Source organism: Anabrus simplex, chromosome X (genome assembly GCF_040414725.1).
Source record: "Anabrus simplex isolate iqAnaSimp1 chromosome X, ASM4041472v1, whole genome shotgun sequence".
NCBI lineage: Eukaryota > Metazoa > Arthropoda > Insecta > Orthoptera > Tettigoniidae > Anabrus > Anabrus simplex.
The window spans coordinates 181,355,210-181,374,081 of NC_090279.1; the positions used below are offsets into that span (position 1 = coordinate 181,355,210).

At 42.8% G+C, this 18,872-nt stretch overlaps 1 protein-coding gene across 5 annotated transcripts in view; it reads left to right on the forward strand.

The window, feature by feature from the left end:
- LOC136886178 (calponin homology domain-containing protein DDB_G0272472) overlaps nucleotides 1–18,872 on the forward strand; it is a 156,242-nt gene that overhangs the window by 95,233 nt on the left and 42,137 nt on the right. For all 5 annotated transcript variants that reach the window (XM_067158916.2, XM_067158915.2, XM_067158919.2 and 2 more), the window contains one exon: nucleotides 1,311–1,695. In XM_067158916.2, the coding sequence (XP_067015017.2) occupies nucleotides 1,311–1,695 (385 nt within the window). The remainder of the gene's footprint in view (nucleotides 1–1,310; nucleotides 1,696–18,872) is intronic.

Below are 18,872 nucleotides of genomic sequence, written 5' to 3' on the forward strand. Positions count from 1 at the left end.
GCATGAAAAGAGAATGGGTCACTAAACAAAGAGGAATTTTCAGACGATATGAAATCTTTATATATTAGGCTCTACATATTAAAGTATAATTATTAATTAAATTCAAAAGTTGTTTGGGGGCCGCATCTTTCCTGTGAGCCCTGTGTTTGACATGCCTGATGTACAGTACTCGTATATAAAGTATTTCGGGATAATGTAGGCTACTGTAAGCCCAAACCCATAATAACATGATAGATTAGAATATATTTAATTACCTAGGCTAGAAATGCTTTAGCCTCATGTTTGAGATCGTTATGATGGAGAAACCCATTCAGAAGTATAGTGAGTCCTCTAAAGGATCTTTCAGACGAGCTGATATTGTCGCAAGTAACCGGCGCGTCGGGAAAGCTGTTGTAAGTTATTAGATCCAACAATTCACTTTGAGAGGGATCAAAATCAGGCATCTCAAATCAACTAGAAGAAGTAGTCCACTTACGAACCCTGTCTACCATACCTTTCTGATCCCTTTGAAAAACTGGTGTGTTGTAGGACTACTGTTTGGCAGTTGACATGGAAATATATTAAAAGCCTTGGGCTGTCTTTGTTTTGTCTAAATGAGATCGCCTTAAACATTATTATTAATGTAGGAGGCAACGCGTTCGCCTGTCACCCGGCGGCCCCGGGTTCGATTCCCGGCCGTGTCAGGGTTTTTTAATTGTACATGGTTAATATCCCTGGCCTGGGGACTGGGTATTTGTGTCGTCCTTAATGTTCCTTTCCTCACATTCAACACTCTACACTTCCGCAATTTCCAAATACACGAAGGTTCATAACATGTGGTGAGGGGCAAAAGATGATCTTAGGTCGACGCCCCGAATAAGTAGCATTATAAAAAAAATCACTAAAAATAGGGAGTCAATCCTATTACTAAACTATACATACTGATACTCAACAAAGCAAGTAACTATGTTCTTTTTTTTTTTCAGGACCCCCGTATTTACTACTTGTAAAACTGATATCTCTCTTGGAGAATAAATAAATAAATTAATTAATTAATTAATATTATTTGAAATTTTACTTTGTATCACAAAGAATACTGTTGTAATCGGGATGAAAATCATGCAGCAAGCAATAAATTAAATTAAATTAAATTAATTCTATTCTCTAAGATAAGGCGTAGAGTCACGACTGTTTCGTGCATGCTATATTTCTACGGAAGCCCAACTGACCTCGTCCCATATATATGAAACGATGAATTAAATTTTCTCGTGACTCTAAGGGAAGGAAATGTGTTCCGAAAACAAATACGTAATTGTGTGGCTTAATTACAGGTGCAGTCTACGAAAAAGGAAGAGGCTCCCAAACAACAGAATGCTGCTCCCCGTGAAAGGAAGTTGGATATCCAAATGGAGTCAAAACAGAAGAAAGAGGAACCTCCTAAGGAGCGTAAGATAGAGATCCAGAGGAAACCAAGCACAGACACAGCGCCATCGACTCAGAGGAAACCCAGCACAGACACAGCGCCATCGACTCAGAGGAAACCCAGCACAGACACAGCGCCATCGAATCAGAGGAAACCCAGCACAGATACAGCACCTCCCGCTCAAAGGAAGAGCAGCGCGGACGCCACGCCGTTACAGAGGAAGTCAAGCCAGACCTCGATACCACCAAAACCGCCAGCACCCCCCATGCCACCTCCACCTCCACCAGGCTTCGGTAAGTACACATTTACATTACATTTTTTTGTTAAGATTTATCAGTAAAAGTTATATAATTGAAGGTACATCTAAGGTTAAGTTCCAAAATAACATTTACATCAGAACAGTGCAACGGTGTAGACCGCTATGCGCTACAGAAAATGCCTGTTTAGAAATAACATACCCCATTACTCTTAATCATAACATTTTCCTGTCGACAACAAAAATGCACTCTTTGTCGCCGGCCCAGTCACTTCTGTAGATCAGTATAACCACACATTGTGGCTAGACCTGCGTCAAAATGTGGTCCGGCCAGCTTCACCGCGTATGGAGTAATTTCGTTTGATAGTTGGAACTTCAATCATTAAAGGTATTAATTCTGATGAGGAGGCTGTACTTCCTTTGCTCATGCGACGACGCTGAAAAAGATGGAGAAAAACGCGAAGAATGTAGTTCAATCCAATTGTAAAATTCCGGCTACAGTTTGGGCAGTTTCATTCTTTATATCACGAACTTTACAATCATCTGGATAAATTTTTCCAGTTCTTCAAAATGTCTACAAATGCTTTCATAGAGCTACCACAGGAATTTGGACGAATTATTTCAAGGAGAGATGCGTCGATGAGGAAGGCCGTATTGACATCATGGTAACTTCCAGCAGGAACTTGTCATGATGTGGTTGATATATCACCCCTGTGAAAAGGAAAGCGCTGCAGTTGGGCAGTGGTCAATGGAAGTGATTGGCTACAGCAGACAACAGTGGTTCACGTGTGGTCGAGGAAAATGGGAAGTATTCTTCCCATTGCAGTATATGGTAACGGCAAAGCCGAGACAACCGACCAGACATGAACCATGTTTGCGGTCGACAACGACGACAGAAAAAAGCTCGTAGTCCTATCCTTGTTCCAAACGATCATGGGAATCGTCAGAAATTAAGTCATATCTGATACAGAACGCAAATATATACCTGTGTGCAAAATGGTAGCTGCTGAATATGAAGAATGTGAAGTCAAGAGCGCCAGAAGAAAGTTGTGATATTAAAAGGATACACAGTACTTTCTTCATGTCTGGACATTTCGAACGCAATCCAGGACTATTCCAAACTCCAATGGAATATTATCCGCAAACTCTCAAGAGAATAATGCATTAAGTGGGGATCCTATTGAGATTTTGGACCATAACAACGAAAAAAAGGATTACAGTGAGATTATAATGCTAGTAAATATACCGAATTTTGGGAAATATGGTAGCATCATTTCTTTCTTTCTTTCTTTCTTTCTTTCTTTCTTTCTTTCTTTCTTTCTTTTCATGTGACGCTATTTTTAACGGTTCTCTGGAGACATTTGAATCACACTTGCGCACCCCTTTAAGGTGAGATTGTACCTTGTATACTGACAAATATTAAATTTGTCTCATTTAGGTACATTTATCTCAAGAACTATGCATGTTAAGAAAGTAAAATTTTAGTGGTTGGTAGAGAATGATTATCTCTTCCAAATGCCATTTTTGTAGCTAGACAGTTTGCATAAAGTGGTTTTTTAAAATCGTTTCGTAAGTTATGAAAAAATCCATATTTTTCAACTTAATTAATTGATAATTACATAACTATTTTAATCAAGCTTATCCTTTGCAATATGTGTAATTTTCATTGTCCTAAGATAGTTTCTGAAAAATTGGTAATTTTAATTAAATTGAAAAAATATGGATTTTTAATAACTTAAAAATGATTTATAAAACCAAATTATGCAAACTATCTAGCTACAAAAATGACATTTGGGAGAGACTATCATACCCTACCAGTCACTAAAATGGTACTTTCTTATTATGGATAGTTCTTGAGATAAATGTACCTAAATGAGACAAATTTAACATTGTCAGTATACAAGGTACAATCTTCCCTTAACTAGGTATGCCTATTCAGCGGTCCGGTATTCAAAATGCTTCCAGCCAAATCAGTTTCAATTGAGCAAATTGGATATGCGGTTCGCATCACATAGCTATGACTTTGCATTCTGGAGATGGATTCCACAATCGCACTGTCAGCAGTTCTGAAGATGTTTTTCCATGTTTTCCCGTTTTAAAACCAGGTAAATGCTGGGGCTCCCTTCCCTGTCGCCCTATCGCTTCGTCGACTGAGCGACGTAAAACAAAGAACAAACAAAGTTTTCATCTGAATAACTCCAAATTTTGCACAAACATGCATCAATATGCAGTCAATAATTTCTGGTATCTATACTAAAAATTGTTAAAAAGTTTCAAAAAAGTACTTTGAGCCATACAAAAATCAACGATGTTCACAAAGCTCTAATTATTAAAAAAAAAGTACACATGTAAACTCTTAATTGTTTGCAAGTAGTTTGATGATGATGCTTGTTGTTTAAAGGGGCCTAACATGCAAGTGGTTTAAGGTTTTCAGCGATGCAAGCATAGGAAAAGGCTAGGATTGGGAAGGTAGCAGCCATAGCCTTAAAATAAGGTATAGCTCCAGCATTGGCCTGGTATGAAAATGGGAAACCACGGAAAACCATCGTCAGGACTGTGACACTGACAGAGGGGAACCGTAGAGTGTTTGAGCAACGTATACATCCTGTAATTATTCGCATGCCGATGGTGGGATTCGAATCCACTATCTCCCGAATGCAAGCTAATCGCTACGCGCCCCTAACCACGCGACTAACTCCCTCGGTTCTCTCTCTCAATTATTAAGAAATATTTGACCTTCCTAAATTTAACAACCAAGCTTCAAGCCAGAAAAACAAAAAATATTTCACCTGGAGCAGTTTGAAAAAAAAATCATACCTTTTTCGAAACTATTTGCTCAATTTAAACCAAATGTTCAATTCTAGACTACATTAACTGTCTCACCAAGTGTGGTATATATTCTTCTTCTTATTCTTCTACCACTTTTCCCACACCTTTGGGGTCGCGGGTGCAAACTGAGCAGCACATGTGGATTTGGCCCTGTTTTACGACCGGATGTCCTTCCTGACGCTAACCCTATATGAAAGGATCTAATCACTACTGTGCGTTTCTGTGGTGATTGGTAGTGTAGTGTGTTGTCTGAATATGAAGACGAAAGTGTTGGGACAAACACAAACACCCAGTCCCCGAGACAGAAGAATGAATCAGACGCGATTAAAATCCCGACCCGGCCGGGAATCGAACGCGGAACTCTCTGAACTAAGGGTCTCAACGCTGACCATTCAGCCAAGGAAGCGGACAAGCAGACATTAATAATAATAATAATAATAATAATAATAATAATAATAATAATAATAATAATAATAATAATAATAATAATGTTATCAGTATATGCAAAGTTAAAATAATTCAGTCTCAGTATCCGTCTAGTGGAATTCGAATTTCGTTGCGAGATAGCACAACAACAAAAACGGGTTGCCAAGCAAAGAGAACATCGTTCTGATTATGAATATTCTATGGAAGTGACGTCATAAATGTTACCAATACTCCATAAAAATAGTATCCTTTAGGCGTACTATCTTTACATTAAAAACAAAAAATATAATTTTCCGGGGACTTTTGGAATCCAGGGTTATTTACGTATACATAAGGTAAATAAAGTGAGTAAATCTCAAGTTCGTGAAATCTTAGGCTTTAATCCTTTCAGGCGCTTCAGCAGAGACGTATTGTAACCCCATTACTGAGCCGTGAAATGGCCGTATCCGGCAGTCTGTGACAATATGTTGTAACGTTTGTAGGATATGGTGGTGGTGGTGGTTGTGGTGGTGATTATTGTTTTAAGGCGAAGTACAACTGGGTAACTACCTTCTATTAACACTAATCAGAGAGAGAAACATGGAAGATGCCCGACACTTCGAGAAATGAAGGTATCGGCCAAAGGCCACCGAGGGCGTGAAAATGAAAGACTCCCTAGGCCTCAAATGATCTAATAGCATCAGGACCGGACAAGAACAAGAGTTGACAAAGGGAGGCCGTATAGGCTATGATAGATTAAAGTGAGGAACCTCGCACAAGTGAGTGGAAGCAATGCCAAGACTCAGCTAAGGGCCCCGTGGTCGTCAATCCACGCTTCCCAGTTAAGATCGAGTACGATTTGCAGGAGATATCCTCATCTGCCTTGTCCTGTGCGGATCGGGTTGATGATCCTTCACTGGCGTCTGGGAAGTTCGAAGCCCAATACTCACATGAGGAGAGGTGGACTGATTTGCACAGCTATCTTCTTGCAGTGATCGCTGTTCAACGAAGTCGAATAGCCGTATTCAGCAACAGAATACGATATGGCTAAAGCTGTGGATCTTAGGATATGAACGTTATCTCGCCAAGAGGAACCAACAAGTTTTTTGGAGATATATTTACGTGTTTTACACTTAGCAGCCATATCAGAGAGGTGTCGTTTGAAAAACAAGGATCTGTCGAGAGTTGTTCGCAGTTATGTATTATTATGGACAGTAAAATAGATCTGACGACACATGCAATGTTTACCAAACAAAATGCAGTAGATCGTCCAAGAGGGCTTCGGTTTCTCTGTCATCTGCTACAGTAAAACGAAAGGTCAAAATGGACATGCATTTAGTCAGAATAACGTCAGATCAAGAAGCCTGTCCACACTAGTTGTGGTCGTATTATTGTTAATCTATTATTTTAATCTTTTTTGAGTTCGTTTAGGCCACCCTTGAACCACGATGCTTGTGCTTAAGCTGTGTTGTTGTTGTTGTTTGCCGCTTCTTTTGTTTTAGCGAGAGGTTTGACGGCTGATTTTATGTTGATACCTAGAGATTTTCTGATGGCTCAAAAATACTTCATTTCCTTGCTGTACTATACCTTGCGTTCCTCGGACCATTTCCTGGTCTCATTGTGGTTAGCTTCGATAAGGGATTATTATTATTATCTTCATCATCCTCATCATCATCACCATCCTACAATTCATTTCACCTTCAGTCAGTTACACCAAAAGGAGGAGTTGCAGAACGCACTATTATCCGCACACTTTATCTTGGTGCATTTGTGTACGGGGGTGAGGAGTAAGGAGGGAGCTGTCCCGGTATCGATAGTGCTGCCTGGTGCTGCCAACCGAATGAAAATGAAATCTGAATTGAATCGAGAATATGATCGATCGATATGAAATGTCTAAACCGTTATCATCTTAACCCAACAACTATGTCACATACACATTATATAACATTATAAAACATTTTTCGATGCGAATCTTGTTCCTAGCATGAATTCTATACTTTGGCTTTGTTGTGTAAACAACAACAGTACTAGTACGTAAAGTGTACGCCAGATGTCGCACAACGATGCTTAAGCGATTCATAATTTGTGCTTCAAAGGTTGCCAGTACGAATCTCGAAGATCGCCGAGGTCGACCGATTCAGCACTAGAGTGTAAATGCACCAAGATAAAGTGTGCGGATAATACACATATCAAAGCTGGCCTCGTTCCAACTGGGACAAATAAGAGCGTGTGTACTGACCATCTGTTAGCTCCTTTATCTTTAATTCATTCAAGGTTCTCTACTTTGAAATATGCTCCAGATATGTATATCGATGTAATTACAAAATACAGAGAAACGTACAAAGACGGGCATTTCGAAGGAACCGATGTTATTTTACAGGGGAAAACAAACGAAACACTCCGCAGTTAAGAAATTACTTCGAATTCTCACAGAGACTAGGTCAAACAGTCTGCACGTCACTCTTTGAAACGTCGTATTGCAGACTGCTGGAAATATTATTTAAAAATTTTGAGGTTGTTTTAGAGGGGCTGTCAGGTCAAGCCATAAACGTTCACGTGGAAGGACGTTGGTTCGAAAGTCGAAAATTTAGAAAGGAGATATGTACTTCTGAAGAGGCACATGGTCCTTAGGCTCGTTCAACCTACACGAAAAATGAGTGCCAGGTTAAATGATGGGGCATAGGCGTGAGGGCATAGATGTTACTAGCCTAACCCACTGAGCGTCGAGGTTACGTATAATGGAAGACTTTACCTTCCGCTGATCCAAAGGCCTTCATGGCCAGTGCGGAAATAGCTTCAATTTGCATATTGTTTCAGGCAAAGAATATGAGGAAACGGATGTTGCTGTTGAGAGACTCACTATAATATTTTCTCCACACAAGTTCAACGCGGTTGTTTTTTGTCAGCGGTGTTTGAGACGGCTCAGTACTATCTTGCAATGATAACATCACTTTCTGTTAGCTCCTTGTTTCGCTGCGGCGATATAACATTGATCCAAACCAACCCACTAATTACCTATGCATGGTGGACGTTAATTATCTACATGTGTACCGATTACGCTCACGATATCCACCTTTTTTTTTTTTTTGCTAGTTGCTTTACGTCGCACCAACACGGATAGGTCTTATGGCGACGATGGGACAGGGAATAGCTAGGAGTTGGAAGGAAGCGGCCGTGGCCTTAATTAAGGTACAGTCCAGCATTTGCTTGGTGTGAAAATGGGAAACCACGGAAAACCACCTTCAGAGCTGCCGACAGTCAGGTTCGAACCTACTGTCTCCCGAATACTGGATACTGGCCGCACTTAAGCGACTGCAGCTATCGAGCTCGGTCACCTATTTGTACGACGGAGAATCTTGTAGCTAACAAATTCAACCTGGCTTAAAGATGTTCTCATGAATGGAACTTGTTTGCCCCTCCAGAGTGCTCAGAAATGCTATGCACAACCGAGCAGAAGCCCGGGTTTGTTCAGTCTAGAAAAATCTGATCGAAACCGAATCGAATTCAGATCATCCACGGTGTAATGTGGGGATCTCCTGTAAGTGCGATGTTGAGATTGTGTCGCTGAAAGGCTGTCAATCACATGGGTCAACAATGCCTACGAAGATCTTACAGTGAAGAATTGTGAGATTATTTTATTCCTCGGGACACCACAAGCACTCCAATATATCTCTAATATGTATGTGCAAATATAAATAATTTCCACATCAATGAAGACATAACAGAATCGCGTGAATACCGGCTGGATGAAGTGAAGACAACCGTACTTAGTGGTCAATATACACTGACTGACAGTGACAATGCAACACCAAGGAGGAGTGGTTCGAAAGGGATGAAAGTTGGGGAAAAAACAGAGACGGCACGGATGAATAATTGATGTTTATTTCAAACCGATATGCAGGTTACACAATGCGCACGGCATCGACTCAGTAGGATGTAGGACCACCGCGAGCGGCGATGCACGCAGAAACACGTCGAGGTACAGAGTCAATAAGAGTGCGGATGGTGTCCTGAGGGATGCTTCTCCATTCTCTGTCAACCATTTGCCACAGTTGGTCGTCCGTACGAGGCTGGGGCAGAGTTTGCAAACGGCGTCCAATGACATCCCACACGTGTTCGATTGGTGAGAGATCCGGAGAGTACGCTGGCCACGGAAGCATCTGTACACCTCGTAGAGCCTGTTGGGAGATGCGAGCAGTGTGTGGGCGGGCATTATCCTGCTGAAACAGAGCATTGGGCAGCCCCTGAAGGTACGGGAGTGCCACCGGCCGCAGCACATGCTGCACGTAGCGGTTGGCATTTAACGTGCCTTGAATACGCACTAGAGATGACGTGGAATCATACGCAATAGCGCCCCAAACCATGATGCCGCGTTGTCTAGCGGTAGGGCGCTGCACAGTTACTGCCGGATTTGACCTTTCTCCACGCCGACGCCACACTCGTCTGCGGTGACTATCACTGACAGAACAGAAGCGTGACTCATCGGAGAACACGACTTTCCGCCATTCCCTTATCCAAGTCGCTCTAGCCCGGCACCATGCCAGGCGTGTACGTCTATGCTGTGGAGTCAATGGTAGTCTTCTGAGCGGACGCCGGGAGTGCAGGCCTCCTTCAACCAATCGACGGGAAATTGTTCTGGTCGATATTGGAACAGCCAGGGTGTCTTGCACATGCTGAAGAATGGCGGTTGACGTGGCGTGCGGGGCTGCCACCGCTTGGCGGCGGATGCGCCGATCCTCGCGTGCTGACGTCACTCGGGCTGCGCCTGGACCCCTCGCACGTGCCACATGTCCCTGCGCCAACCATCTTCGCCACAGGCGCTGCACCGTGGACACATCCCTAAGGGTATCGGCTGCGATTTGACGAAGCGACCAACCTGCCCTTCTCAGCCCGATCACCATACCCCTCGTAAAGTCGTCTGTCTGCTGGAAATGCCTCCGTTGACGGCGGCCTGGCATTCTTCGCTATACACGTGTCCTGTGGCACACGACAACACGTTCTACAATGACTGTCGGCTGAAAAATCACGGTACGAAGTGGGCCATTCGCCAACGCCGTGTCCCATTTATCGTTCGCTACGTGCGCAGCACAACGGCGCATTTCACATCATGAGCATACCTCAGTGACGTCAGTCTACCCTGCAATTGGCATAAAGTTCTGACCACTCCTTCTTGGTGTTGCATTTGCTCTGTCAGTCAGTGTATTTCTGTCAGAGTCTCTGAGCAGTGTTCCAGCTCAGGCAGGTAAAGGAGCAGAGTATGCGCTCTGACGGAAGTTACAGCCTAGCAGCTGCTTTCACGACTCTCGGTTACAACTAGTGAAGGGGCGTGTATGTAACCAGATTTAAACTTCTGTTTTATTGTGTCTGACGTCTCGTTCTATTCACTTCATGAGATCATGGCGACGAAAGAAAATAAATTATTTTGTATACAAACGCTAAGTAAATACGTTTAATTATCTTCATATCAGGAAACAAAATTAATTATTTTGACATTTATGAACTAAATACTCCTTTGTCTACTACCTGTACTTATAGAAATACCGTAGGCTAACATAAAATCTTGTTTATGTTTGAGGTATCTTTTTATCTGGGCAGTAAATTTACATCTGACGAGTGAAGTAAGGCTGATATCAATAGTCGAATCTTTCAGACCAAAAAGGAATTCTTCAAAAAGAAAAGTGCCCTAACATCGAAGATCTTGAGTAATGAGGTCAGGAAAAAGTTCGTTAAGACTTGGGCGGTGAGAAAATATGAAAAGTGCAGGACTTGAAGTTGTGCAGCTGTGGTGTTACAGGCGAAAGCTCAAAATTGGCTGGACAGAAAGATGGCAAATGAACAAGTCCTGATGCAAATACACAAAGAACGGAGCCTGGAAAAACTTTATCAGACGAAGATGGAGCCTAGTAGATTATATCCTGAGGCACGAAGAGATCTTATTGATCATACTAGAGGGACGACATGAAAGAAAAAAACAGTAGACGAAGACCAAGAGCATCTTATATTCAACAAATTCACAACAAAGATGTTCGCTGCATGAAGTAATAATAATAATTTCGCATGGCTATTTCTAGCCGAGTGCGGCCTTTGTAAGGCAGACCTTCCGATGAGGGTGGGCGGCATCTGCCATATGTAGGTAACTGCGTGTTATTGTGGTGGAGGATAGTGTTATGTGTGGTGTGTGAGTTGCAGGGATGTTGGGGACAGCACAAACACCCAGCCCCCGGGCAAATGGAAGTAACCAATGAAGGTTAAAATCCCCGACCGGGCCGGGAGTCGAACCCGGGACCCTCTGAACCGTAGGCCAGTATACTGACCACACTCCACACTGCATGAAGTATCAAGACATGAAACGACCTAGTTAAACAGAAATGCATGAAGGATGGTTACCTTTGTGCCTGCTGCTGCAGGATGACGACTACACCTATCTACGGACTGCAGGCTTTTGAATGGTTGAAGTATCGCCGAATGTCGAAAATCTCGTGGACAGGGAAAATCAGCAACGAGGAGGCACTCTGTCGTGTCGGAGAGTAATGCGAAGTTTTAACCCTCGCAAAAATGGCAGCATTTCTCGGTCACATCTTCCGAGATGACAAATACAGCATGATACAACCAAAGAAGGCAAGATAGAAAGAAAATGTGGATTTGGGCGGAGAAAATTATGCTGAACACGAAACCTCCAACAGTAGTTCAACATCCACGGTACGTGAAGCGCAAAATACGAAAATACGAATATACAGAGTGAACTTAAATTAAATTCGCGCATTCGGGCGTCTTTCCAAGCTGACCAATGAAAACGATTGTACGTCCATTTCTAGGATCGTAGTATGTAAGTGCAAATGGTTTCTAGAGGACCCGCTGCAATCACTGTTGACGATTAAGATGCCAGATACCATACCACCTGGACTACATTCATAAAATAAAAAACATACGCCTCAACCCAGGACCGACCCCTCGACCTCCTACATGCTCACCCAAAACTCTATCCACTGCACAAACAGTACAGCAGGGCTAATATGTGCTGACAGAGATAGTTACCGTACATGTGGTTACAGTGTTGCCAGATTGCCACTCTTCAACGTCCTTTTTCTGCCGGATATGCTCGCAGGACGAAATTTTGTGAGATAGACTTTTTTTTTTTAATTGCTGGCATGTGAGGAGTTTCGCTGTGACGCCCGAGTGTGCAAATTTCGGTTCATTCTGTATATATCCCATTATGGTTACCAATTGTATTTTATGACAGCGCCAGAAGACGGCCTACTTATCATAAAAGGGGCGTAATACGAATGAAACTATTGGTCTCGAGGAAATAGAAAACAAATGAGAGAGAGTCGAAGAATACCATAGTTGTATTAACATAAATTTCTAGTGAAGGCACACGGCCAAGTTATGTCTGCCAAATGTGTTTCTGTATATCGCAACTCGTGTTGAAACTGAAAATATGTTCAGAAATAAAACGTCTCCAACACAAGTGTCATAGCTAAAACTAAACCCATTTCTCACAAAACTAATCAACACCTTCGATACCATTGCAAACACGCTGAAATGATAAAGCTAATTTTAGTACGTACATATCCCTAGCCTGATACCTACACTAGATAGGTGTACAAGGTTTGACTCCCGACTTTGCCCATACAAGTACGTTAATATTTGTTTTCGTCCACACTAGTAAAGGTCATTCTAAGTTAAGAACAATCATAAGACCTATCCGTGAGTATCGTCAATTGCTGTAATTTCCTTCACGGAAAGGGATTTTCGAACAATCCAGAGCGAACTCGTAACTATAATGTGTGTAACAACGCGAACCGATTCTACCAATGATAGAAATTTCGAAGTAATCAGAATTGAACATGACACAGTAACTTTCGAAAGAGGGAAAATCTAACTTTCTACTCGTTCATGTTTTAACCTGATAATGATGATGATGCTTATGTTTGTTGTTTAAAGGGCCTAACATCTAGGTCATCGGCCCCTAAAGGTACGAAATGAGATGAAATGTAATGACAATTTAACATTCTAAAATTCATCCACTGACCAAAATTCAAAACTTGATGATGAAGAAAGAATGTAAACAGCGGTTCCAACTCACAACATTAAAAGTTAAAAATAATTCCAAAATCAATCCCCTGGCTAGAATTAAAAAAACACGACCATGAACAATAAGTACGAACTTAAAACAATCAGTGGATCCGACCCACACTGCCCCACCTTGCCAGAAACAAACTTAAAACAATGGTAGTGTATATACTGGCTAATGGGCTGCTTTCAAAGCACAATCCTGAATCGACTGATGCTTGTTGTCTAAAAGGAGACCAAAATTCAGGTCAACGGCCCCTCGTATTGGTACTTATTGCTAGTAAAGTAGAACCATGGTGTTCCTCATGTAGCTGTACTAATCGCAAGAACCGTCGTCTCATGGTGCTCCCAGCGTGATGGTACTAATCACAGCTAAGGTCATGGTTCAAAATTCAGCATCCCTTGGTCATCCCTTTAAATCGCCTCTTAAGACAGGCAGGGGATACCGTGGGTGTATTCTTCGTCTGCGTCCCCCACCCACAGGGGGTAGAGAGAGAGAAAATATAAGGGATCTGACACTCCGAAAATGAAGTACCCGACAAGGAAAGACAAGGGCTACGAAGGGCGTGTAAATGAAAGTCTCCCTGGGCCTCGAATGCTCTAAGGCCGTCGGGGTCGGAAAAGAACAAGAGTTGACCAAGAGAGGTCGGATAGGACAGGTGAAAGTGAAGAGTCTGGCACATGTAAGTGAAAGCAATGCCATGACTGAACGAAGGGTCCCGTGGTCGCCAACCCACGCTCCGAAGTTGAGAGACCCTGGGGCCCCTTTTAGTCACCTCTTACGACAGGCCGGGGATACCGTGGGTGTATTCTTCATCTGCGTCCCCCATCCACAGGTTTTTTGAACCTAACCTGCCAATAATAATCATTTTCGATAAACTAAATCTAACCTATCACTAATAATTTTAGTAGTGTACGTAATTTTCGAAAAACGTAAACCTAACCTGTCACTTGCAATACTTTGAGGAAAAACGTGACCTAACTTGCCACAAATATTTTTTTTAAACATAACCTACAACTTAAGTCTATTTTCTAAAAATGTAAACAACCTGACTAATAATCTTCGAATAACCAGACATGCCGTAAAGGTAAATTTCGTAAAGAGTAAAGCTAACTTGCACATATTTGAAGAAACCGAACCGAACTTGCTGTTGTTGATAATAATAATAATTAATAATAATAATATGTCCGCCTCTGTGGTGTAGTGGTTAGCGTGATTAGCTGCCACCCCCGGAGGTCCTGGTTCAATTCCCGGCTCTGCCACGAAATTTGAAAAGTGGTACGAGGGCTGGAACGGGGTCCACTCAGCCTCGGGAGGTCAACTGAGTAGAGGTGGGTTCGATTCCCACCTCAGCCATCCTCGAAGTTGTTTTCCGTGGTTTCCCACTTCACCTCCAGGCGAATGTCGGGATGGTACCTAACTTAGGGCCACGGCCGCTTCCTTTCCTCTTCCTTGTCTATCCCTTCCAATCTTCCCATCCCCCTACAAGGCCCCTGTTCACCATAGCAGGTGAGGCCGCCTGGGCGAGGTACTGGTCATACTCCCCAGTTGTATCCCCCGACCAAGAGTCTGAAGCTCCAGGACACTGCCCTTGAGGCGGTAGAGGTGGGATCCCTCGCTGAGTCCGAGGGAAAAACCGAACCTGGAGGGTAAACAGATGAAAAATAATAATAAGAAGAAGTGAATTGGTGATCACGGGCCCGTTAGCTGAGTCCTGGCATTGCATCAACTTAATAATAATAATAATAATCGTATGTCCTCAGCTAAGGTGTGCAGGTATTTTTATATGATGCCATTTCGGCTGCCTGATTTCAATTTCGACGTTTTTTTTACTCCACCAGACAGCAGAGGAACGAATCCCTGTTGGGCGAACCAAGACTGAGTTTTACTTAACCCTTTTCCCTTGCAATACCGATATAACTGTGATCATGTATTTAAGTCGGATATAATGTACTTTATTTTGATTTTGTCAGTTTATTTTACATTCGTACATAGAAATCCGCGAATATCCGCTGACTTTAAGCAGCTGATAAAATGACAACAGGGCGAAATATCGAATTAATTTTTTCGAAGTCAGTGGTGGTGGTGATTATTGTTTTAAGAGGAAGTACAACTAGGCAACCATCCTCTATAAAACACTTATCAGAGAGAAAATTGGAAGGGATCCGACACTTCGAAAATGAAGACATCGGCCAAAAGGAGACAAGGGCCACGAATGGCGCGAAAATGAAAGACTCCTTAGGCCTCCATACGTAATACCGTCGGGGTCGGAAAAGAACAAGAGTTGACCAAGGGAGGTCGGATAGGATAGATGAAAGTTAGGAGCCTCGCACAAGTAAGGTGAAGCAATGTCAGGACTCAGCTAAGAGGCCCGTGGTCGCCAACTCACGCTCCCAAGTTCAGAGCTCCCGGGCCCCTTTTAGTCCCCGCTAACGACAGGCAGGGAATATCGTGGGTGTTAGTCTACCGCCCCCACCCGGTTCACGCTGTTTCCAACCACCGTGTCTAAAACGATAAAGTTAAATTTGAATTCGTTCCCGGGAATAGAACGCGAATTCTCCTCCTCCTTCCGGATCGTCAGCGGACGGAAATCTTTCATAGCACTACTGAAAGACTTCCTTGTAAACGTAGAAATCTAGAGTGTCACTGAAATTTTGTTGGGTAAACAACAAACGCGTCACCAGAGATCTTTTACATGACGACATCGTACCGCATCGCGTGGCTAATAGATTTTAACCCGCCATGCAAACATTCCACTAACTCCGCCTGGTTTAGATCCGCGAAATTAGGATCCGCAGGCAGAAACACCATACTGATCCATGGTCATTTTCTGACAATCCCGGCCTAACCTGTCACTGTTAGCAATTTCGAACAATCGGCGTGTTAATTTGTCATTGACGTTATTTACCATCATCCTAGTCGTAACCTGTTTCAGGAGTTCACTGCAAACTCTTCAGCCAAGCGAGATCATCCCGCCTCCTGCTAAGATCCATCTGAGATTTCGGCAGTTGAGAAACAGTGCCTTGAGCAACTTCACTGATTCTCCGAAGAATATAGACACATGTTTAATCTTTCAGTCTCGACATTACTTTACGCGTCTGACTGTATAAAACATATGTCTGCCAGTACCACCCACACATCAATCGACATGCTGGTCACAACACGAGCCAGTAGTAGAAAGATATAAATACTTTGGCAATGACTCTCTAAGATTGGTCCAGATGCCGCGAGCCACGCGAGGCAATTCGCCAATCTCCTCACTTATTGACTCATCGCCCCAAATAAACTACCTCCATGAAGGATGAACGCAAAATCAAAAACTGAATGACGTAACTTCTGCGTCGTTCATCTAGAAGATAGATATCTCCCATAGGAGATGGTGGCTGAACGGTTACCGGAAGTCACCACCTGGAAAGACTGGATTATATTCCCAACAGATGGCGGAAATTTTAGTTAACACCAATCTCGAAGAAACATTCTCAATTGTCACATTCCCTGCATGAGTGAAGGCTAACACCCTTTGTCGGCGTTGCCACAGAGAGCACGAAACTCTTGCCCATGTCCTGGGAGCCTGCCCTCACGGGGAGGTATTGAGAAATTCCCGCCATCATACAATACGACACATGATTGCGACCTCGCTGAGGGATCACGGTTTCACGGTGCACGAAGATGTCTCTGGCCTAGCTTCCGACGGGAGTAACAGGCGTATTGACATGATAGCTTTTCAACCTGCTAGCAAGCAAGGCCTAATCTTAGATCCCACAATACGCCGAAAAGAAGTCAGTTTGCCAGCCAACTGTAAACTACTATAAAGATAAATATCACCTAGACAATATTTCCGTCCATGGACTCATGATCGGAGCTCGAGGCACAATCCCTAAATTTCTTGTACAGCTATGGGATTCTCTCGGCCTCAGCCGGACACGACTTCACGACATCGCTATCGCCGCAATACGAGGTTCAGTGACCATACTCCGCAATCATCTATATAGCATTTGAACAACAATATTGCACATTTATTCCTGAGCCTTGGGATTATTCTACCTGGCACAGTAGCAAAGTCAACAGTAACTTAGAAAACAAAGTACCGTGCAGTCGACATACTTTGTCCTTGTGGCAGCCTCCTCATGGGGGAAGTTTGTAATAATAATAATATCGTTAATGCACATGTAAACGCGGCTTAGTGTGCAGTGGTGCCGACTTTGGGGGGGGGGGGGGGTGGAGGCAGAGGGAGCAGAGTGCCATTTCCACCCCCCGAAAAAAATTCTCATCCTAGATGTTAAGTCCCCTTAAATCGTTGAGATTCGTAGTCTTCGGAGGCTGCAAGGGCATTAAATCTGGAGAACGTGGTAGATGGTTTTATATCAATAAATGAGATTAGAAAGCGAGCATTGCTTTAGACAACTACATTTACCAATGGAGACTGTTCAAGCGGTACATCTGCTGGTAGAACTTTCCACATTTCGTACCATGAAATGCATAACGTACAGTATATGAAAATCCACAGCCTATTTCCAGTCATTCGACCCGGTCAGGAATGAAATGAATGAAGCCCCCATCTAGCGGCAAGGATAGGAATTGCACCGGATGCCGAAGCCTGTCGCATTCCTCTGGGGCAATGATTAATGAATGACAGATGAAATGAAATGATATTGAAGAGTGTTACTGGAATGAAATATGACAGGGAAAACCGAAGTACCCGGAGAAAAACCTGTCTCGCCTTCGCTTTGTCCAGCACAAATCTCACATGGAGTGACCGGGATTTGAACCACGGAACCCAGCGGTGAGAGGCCGGCACTCTGCTGTCTGAGCCACGGAGGTTCAATGTACAGTAATAGGACATTTATTAAGAAAGTGTATTTATGAAGGAAGTTGTACTTGTGATTATTTATCATAACATAAAACATTCCATCAAAAAATTTACTGTATTTATGAATCAAGATCTATTTTTCTGTTCACTTGTGAATATTATTGAAAACTCCGTGCATAAGACTCGTTCAAAAATGTATTTGAGAAACAAACTCTATTATTGTTTGTGAATATTTTTACTACATTAATAATTGTTGTTCATTTCACATGCCTGTGTTCATGTTAATCATCCCCCCCCCCCCGAATAATTACCAGCCTGTAAGTGTGTTACAAATTCATTGAGTTGCCAGGTGTTCCCCAATTGATTCCGTACAGGACGCCAAAAATCCCGTATTTATGGGACAGTAAAATGCAAATGTTTTATTTTGCTTCTTTATTTTATTCGAATTAGAGTGGTGGTGGTGATTATTGTTTTAAGAGGAAGTACAACTGGGCAACCATCCTCTGCATAACACTAATCAGAGGGGGAAAAAGGAAGGGGCCCGACACTTCGAAAAATGAAGGTATCGGCCAAAGGAAAATGAAATGAAATGGCATATAGCTTTTAGTGCCGGGAGTGTCCGAGGACATGTTCGGCTCGCCAAATGCAGGTCTTTTGATATGACGACCTGCGCATCGAGATGAGGATGAAATGATGATGAAGACAAAACATACACCGAGATCCCGTACCAGCGGAATTAACCAATTATGGTTAAATTCCAGACCCTGTTGGGAATCGAAAGTGGGACCCCTGTGCCCAAAGACCAGCACGCTAACCATTTAGCCACGGAGCCGGACAGAAATGAAAGTAATAATGCTGGTATAAACAGGCGAGAATAATCGCAGGAGGGTACTCGAAATGGGGAGATAAAAACTTCAGTTAGGAATAAACTCGATAATGAAGCTGTGCGTATCAATCAGCTTCGGTAGCGCGGTCATGTGAGGCAAATGGGGGGGAGAGGTTATCTAGGTCTAGGAGAATAACGGACTGGACCTTGGAGGGTAAAATAACTAGAGGGAGACCAAGTCGACGATAGTTAGACTTGGTTTTTAACTAT